The 5,787-nt window shown below is 33.2% G+C and overlaps 1 protein-coding gene across 1 annotated transcript; it reads right to left on the bottom strand.

The window, feature by feature from the left end:
* Positions 1-1,097: 1,097 nt before the first annotated feature.
* LOC110769597 (beta-glucosidase 12-like) lies at positions 1,098-4,317 on the bottom strand. The gene is made up of 13 exons (XM_088245565.1): positions 4,106-4,317; positions 3,915-3,984; positions 3,759-3,817; positions 3,569-3,644; positions 3,210-3,287; positions 3,006-3,093; positions 2,659-2,914; positions 2,455-2,570; positions 2,131-2,348; positions 2,017-2,048; positions 1,807-1,909; positions 1,575-1,683; positions 1,098-1,440 (listed from the first exon to the last, which is right to left on the bottom strand). The coding sequence occupies exons 1-13, from the start codon at positions 4,280-4,282 to the stop codon at positions 1,269-1,271; spliced, it is 1,554 nt and encodes a 517-aa protein (XP_088101691.1). The 5' UTR covers positions 4,283-4,317; the 3' UTR covers positions 1,098-1,268.
* Positions 4,318-5,787: the final 1,470 nt, after the last annotated feature.

Genomic DNA, 5,787 nt, shown 5'->3' with positions numbered 1-5,787 from the left:
TAAAGATTTCCAAGTTTTAAGGATTTTCTACAAATAAATGCTATTTTATTAATCTTATCTTTTCCCTACTGTTAAGTAATATGTTAATTATATATATATATATATATATATATATATATATATATATATTGTTTGAGTTTCAGCGGATGGAAGAATTACGTATGGCTTGATCCCTTTGTAAGGGTACGTAGGCAACCTAGAGTTACTAGGTGCAGCCTTAAAATCAAGTGCCGAAAATTTATTTAGTTGGGTTTTATTGGAAGTTGATTAAGTATTCACGGTATTCTAAGAGTTGAGTTCAGTATTAGAGGGTGAAATGTTTTATTTAAGTATTGAGGCCTGAGGCCATTCAAATTATTTGTCTAATGCCTGCTAAACGATTGTGGATATTCGAATTGAGTTTTGTATAGGTAAAAACTTTTGGGAAACGAGCATTTCATAGGGGAGACTGCCGAATCTTCAACAGAAGTCAAACTTGAAAAAGAATTTTGAAACTTTTAAGGGCATTTTGGTCAAGAGTGCCCAGCACCTGTCAGGTGTCGAACACACAGGGTTCGGCACAGATTTCAAAGTGGAATTTGAGTCAGGTCCTGTCACAATGAGATAGCAGGATCTAAGAATTCTCTTTTCAAAGCAACAAAGGATTTCAATGTTGGAGCAAAGATGGAAGAGATAAAGATATGGAAGAGAGGAAGCATCTTCGATTTTTCTCATGGAATAGTACGATGCGTCTTATGATTTATCTTCTTTTTTTTTGTTAGGGTTTAGAGATTAGGGTGCGACTGTATCCAAACAGTTCTTCATGACGGATAATTTAGTCTATGCAAAAGTCCTATTACATCCAATTTTAGGTTTTTTATTTTATTTTTGGAGTTATGTGAAACCATTTTGAAACCTGAGGGGTTGTTTGTGTAATTTCCAAGACCTTAGAGGGTTTTGAGAAAACAAGAAAAACCTCAAGAGGTATTAGTATAAATAACTCAAATTCGAGACAATCAGTCAAAGGACTACAAACAAATGAGTTTCATAATTATGCGTATGTTGACACTCATCAAAGGACTAAAAATCAATGTTTAATTTTACAAGGGGGTTGAATGGAATTTTAATCTTATACAAGGACTAAAATTGAAATTATTGAATGTACACAAATTTGGAATTCAAATTTTGTATGTACAGAAATTTGGAATCCCTAGTATTATTGTACATACATAAAATTCACATTATTGAATTAAATACAAATATTGAATGACGAATATGATCTGAAGTTTTCAATACTTCTTAAGGAAACTTTTGAACCAGTGCGCCGAGAGTTTTGGGTGCCTTTTAAGCCTGTCATTGTAATCTACATAGGTGATACCAAATCGAACACTGAATCCCGAATTCCATTCAAAGTCATCTAGCAACGTCCACGGAAAGAATCCCTTCACTTTGACACCATTGCTAAAAAGAAATAAAAGGAAATTAAATATATTAATGTCAATAATATAAATCAATAACTCAAAATCTAAAGCTATATACCATATACATATATATATATATTTAAATATTATAAATGAATTTTTTAATACACTTACTCAATAGAACTTTGAACATAATGAAGGTGGCGATTGTAGTAGTCAATTCTGTGGGTATCATTAAGGGCTTCGGCAAGTGATAATTTCGGATCATTCAACTCATCCACACCTACAATATATAATACATTATTATGTAGTTACAAATTTAGACTTTGTACCACTTGTGCGTGTTTTACACCAAAAATATGTGAAACATTGATCATGCAATTACTTAAGGCTAGAAAAAAATTACCATTTTCGGTAATGTAAATAATTGGATTGTGATACGTTTTCCTTGTGTAGAGTAAAAGATCTTGAATTCCTCGTGGATAAACATTTAACCATTCCGAAGCACCCTGCACCAAAATTTGAAGATCTTTAGATTTTTAGGAGTCACATTTGTATGTGCAAAACGATTAATGGTCGAAATTATAAAGGCTTAATCTAGTAATTTGATGTGTACCTTTGGACCGATGGGGACCCCATTACGCTCAGCTGCCACAACACATATGAATATTAGAAACTAATTACTCTATAAACTTAAATTGCTTGAATAAAATTCTGAATTTGTACTCACAAGAAAGATTAACGCCATAATCTGTTGCGAAGCTTGCGTATACCGAGTTATTTTGAGGTGCATCACTTGCATAGTAACCCGTATAGTAATTTAGTCCAAGAAAATCAAATGAACCAATTAGCAACTTGGATTGTTCTTTCGTGAATTTTGGTAATCGGCCTCCAACAAGAGATCGCATGCTTTGCGGATAGTCACCACTTGTCAATGGCTCAGCAAACCTATAAGAAGGTAAAAATTTCAAGTATTAACTTGACATTATATTATGTATTGCTCGATAGTAAGTAGTAAATATTATGTTCATAAGCAAATTCGAAATACACTTGCCATCCTAACATAAAATCCAAAGCTCGTAATGCAGCATTTTTATTTTCTTTTTCTTCCGATAGGGGCTCAAACCAATGTGAATTCAGTGTTATCCCTATCACTCCATTTTGAGATGCCTGCACAAGAACATTTAGTTTGTTTGTTTTAGAGTCACAAAAGGGTAAAGTAGCCACTCTCTTGTTGCAACAAACTAATTAATTGTACCTGGTATCTATTCCTGTACAATTTTACAGCAGCTGCATGAGCAAGGAGCTGGTGGTGTGTTACCAAATATGGTTCAGTAGATGAATCTCCGCCGGTGCAGTTTAGCTGCTGCCAAGTGGAGCATCGTCCCGGCGCAAGGGACCCGAGTGCATAACCATTGTTACTGAAGGTATACGGCTCATTCACTGTGCTCCAATGCTTTACTCGATCACCAAATTCCTTATAACAAAGTTCTGCGTAATCTTGAAAATGATTGCTGTATATACACATTTTAGAATGTAAATGTCATAATTGTATTTATTAATTAAATTATCAATACGACTCAAAGGACTAATTTCTTCACTTACACAATATGAGGGCTTAAGAAACCACCATATTCATCTTCTAAAGTTTGGGGAAGATCCCAATGGAAGAGTGTCACAAATGGCGTTAAACCTATAAATAGCATCGTCAATAAAAGCGAGTTATAAGTTTGACAAAATGACTTTTTTTATGAGTGCATGTAACTCTTATTGTATAAATTATTGATCATGTAAGGTGGGATGACTCACCATTGCGTAAGAGCTCATTGATGAGATTGTTGTAATACTTGATTCCTTCCTTGTTCACTCCTCCACTTAACTTTCCATCTAATAATTAAAACAAAACCAGAAAATAAAGAAATAAGTGCACCGATAACATTTAAACTGAACTTTAAAAAAGTTGGACTATATGTTATCCAACTTGAACTTCGACTTCTATTTAATTTATGTTTGAAAAAAAAAAATATTTTTGCTTACGTTATTTCAATCAAGTATTTTAATTGACAAAAAAAAAAATTGTTATATTGTTCAGTAGACAACTTGGACACATTACTTAAGCGAAAACCATGAAGGCAGAAATATTGACGATTGGTCACAAGTGAACTTACTTGGTAACAATCTTGACCATGAGATAGAGAATCGATAAGCATCCCACCCCATATTCTTCATAATCCCCACATCTTCCTACAGTGCATAACAAAAAAGAAATCAGATAAAAATTATATGGGGAGCTTATTTTCAATGTGATGAGTTTTCTTCATGCTTCAAAATTTAATATGTGCACATTAGGTCATGAACCTTATAGCGGTGATATTGATCAACAGTGATATCTCCATTGCTGCTATCGTTAATCTTTTCTGCAATTAATCATAGAAAATTTATTTATTTAGAGCATAAGAGTAAAAGTAGTACGATTTTGTTATTTTAACTAATTGATGATTTGATTGGACAAACCTGGATATTTGTGGGTGAAGGTATCCCAAATGCTTGGTCCTCTACCACCTTCTTTTGCAGCACCTTCATACTAAAATACACAAGAGACACAATGAAGAAGATGTCAATATTCTTGCTTGGATCGATGCTTGGTCTGAATTTGAAAGAAAACCCTAATCAAAAGTCAAATTAAAGCCCAGAAAAGGACTTACTTGGTAAGATCCAGAACCTACACCAAATATGAACCCTTCTGGAAAACTGCTCCTATTGAGAGAAGCAGTGTCAAAATGTGTGGGTGGAGCTCTAATATCAGCTTCGCTATTTGTCAAAGCAAAGCCAATTAGTAGCAGTATGCCTAAGAGAAAAGAATAATGTAATTGCATTGCCATAACTTGAGGTTTTTTTTGTTGTTGTTGGTAATAATCTTGAAAAGTGTAAGTTGGCTATGGCTGTCATGCTGCATGGCCTTTATATAGAGGAGGAAGTACGTGCTGCGCATGAGAATAGTAAACACACATGGGCATTGAATGGGTTTGAGGGGGCAACTACGTAGAATGTCAAAGGGAAATGGCGAGTTTCATATTTGAATGAGTTTGTCTCCTCCCAAAACTCAACTGCTATATTCAAACACGCAATATAAGTCTCCTACTAGCCGTTTGGGTCAAACTGTGAAAAGAAATTTGACATAGAGTTGTTTTCTTCACAATGTAAATTTGTAGATTGTTTAAATTATTGGGCATAATATTTATGGTCAAAGCATGTACAATTCTCATAGCAATTTTCTTTCTGTTTACCCTAAAGATAAACGTGCAGGAATGACTTTTTGTTTACCCTTCATTCCTTTGGTTTTAATGGTATTTTTCTTCCCATAATAAATATTTATCTAATAAATCCCTAATTTCTTGGAATATATATTCTTTTATAGGTACAGTTATCCTGGAAATGAAACAAGAAATCAACCCAAAGTAAGTTTCAGTTTTTGAAAACCAACCAATTGTACAAGGCACAAAAAAGAAATCAAATAAAACTAAATATTCTAGTTCGTTAAACAAAAAAGAAATCACATATATTATGTACAAAAATTTTAACAATCTACAAACTTACAGTGTCAAGAAAATAATGGTCCGTCAAATTCTTGTCAAAATTTGACTCCGTCAAATTCTTTTCAACATTTGACCCTTTGGGAGACTAAATCAGAATTTGCAGCTACTCACACTATTCGTGTTTGATTATTCATCCAAATATGAAACTTTCCATGCCAACCAGAGTTGCGCCCTCAACACCCTTCTAATGGCATGCACACGTGTTTTGCAAAGAAATTTATTTCACCATGCCAACCAGATAGTCAACTTATACTTATCAAGATTACCAACAAAAAACATCTCAAGTTATGGCAATGCAATTAGGTTCTTTTCTCTAATTTCTGTTTATCAATTCACTTATTTTCACATTTTCTGATATTATATGAGATTTCCCTTCATGTCCTAATTCAAGGTACATCATCTTTTGAAAACGTCAAAAGAGTAGCAAAAGGGAAAAACGGCTTGAATTTATTATATTTTATTTTAAAAAGTCATCACTGCATGTTTATCTTATTGGACTCTAAATATGCAAGGATGAGTTTTCCACGTACGCCAACTACACACATGTTCAAGCACATCTGAAAATCATTATCACTTCTTCACGTTGTTCTTTCATCCCAAATTGAAACTTACCTTTTGAAATCATTTTTTTAATATTTTTTTTAATCTCCTACAATTTTATATGGAATCAGTGCTATTATTAATTTTGACATGCATCTATATGTAGAATAAGTTTATTTTGTTAAGACAAAAAGTCATTTTGGTTCCTGTAGCTTACCACTTTTACCACTAAAGTCCATGTAGTTTTAATT

This window comes from Prunus avium, chromosome 8, assembly GCF_965620075.1.
Source record: "Prunus avium chromosome 8, drPruAviu1.hap1.1, whole genome shotgun sequence".
Taxonomy (NCBI): Eukaryota; Viridiplantae; Streptophyta; class Magnoliopsida; order Rosales; family Rosaceae; genus Prunus; species Prunus avium.
Note: the sequence above shows the minus strand (reverse complement) of the source record. Positions and strands in the feature narration are given on the sequence as shown.

Coding starts and splice junctions, on each gene's coding strand:
- LOC110769597 (XM_088245565.1), bottom strand. CDS start 4,282: ATGGCAATGCAATTACATTATTCTTTTCTCTTAGGCATACTGCTACTA. Junction 3,985..4,105: donor TAGGTTCTGGATCTTACCAA/GTAAGTCCTTTT, acceptor TGTGTATTTTAG/TATGAAGGTGCTGCAAAAGA. Junction 3,645..3,758: donor ATCAATATCACCGCTATAAG/GTTCATGACCTA, acceptor TATGCACTGTAG/GAAGATGTGGGGATTATGAA.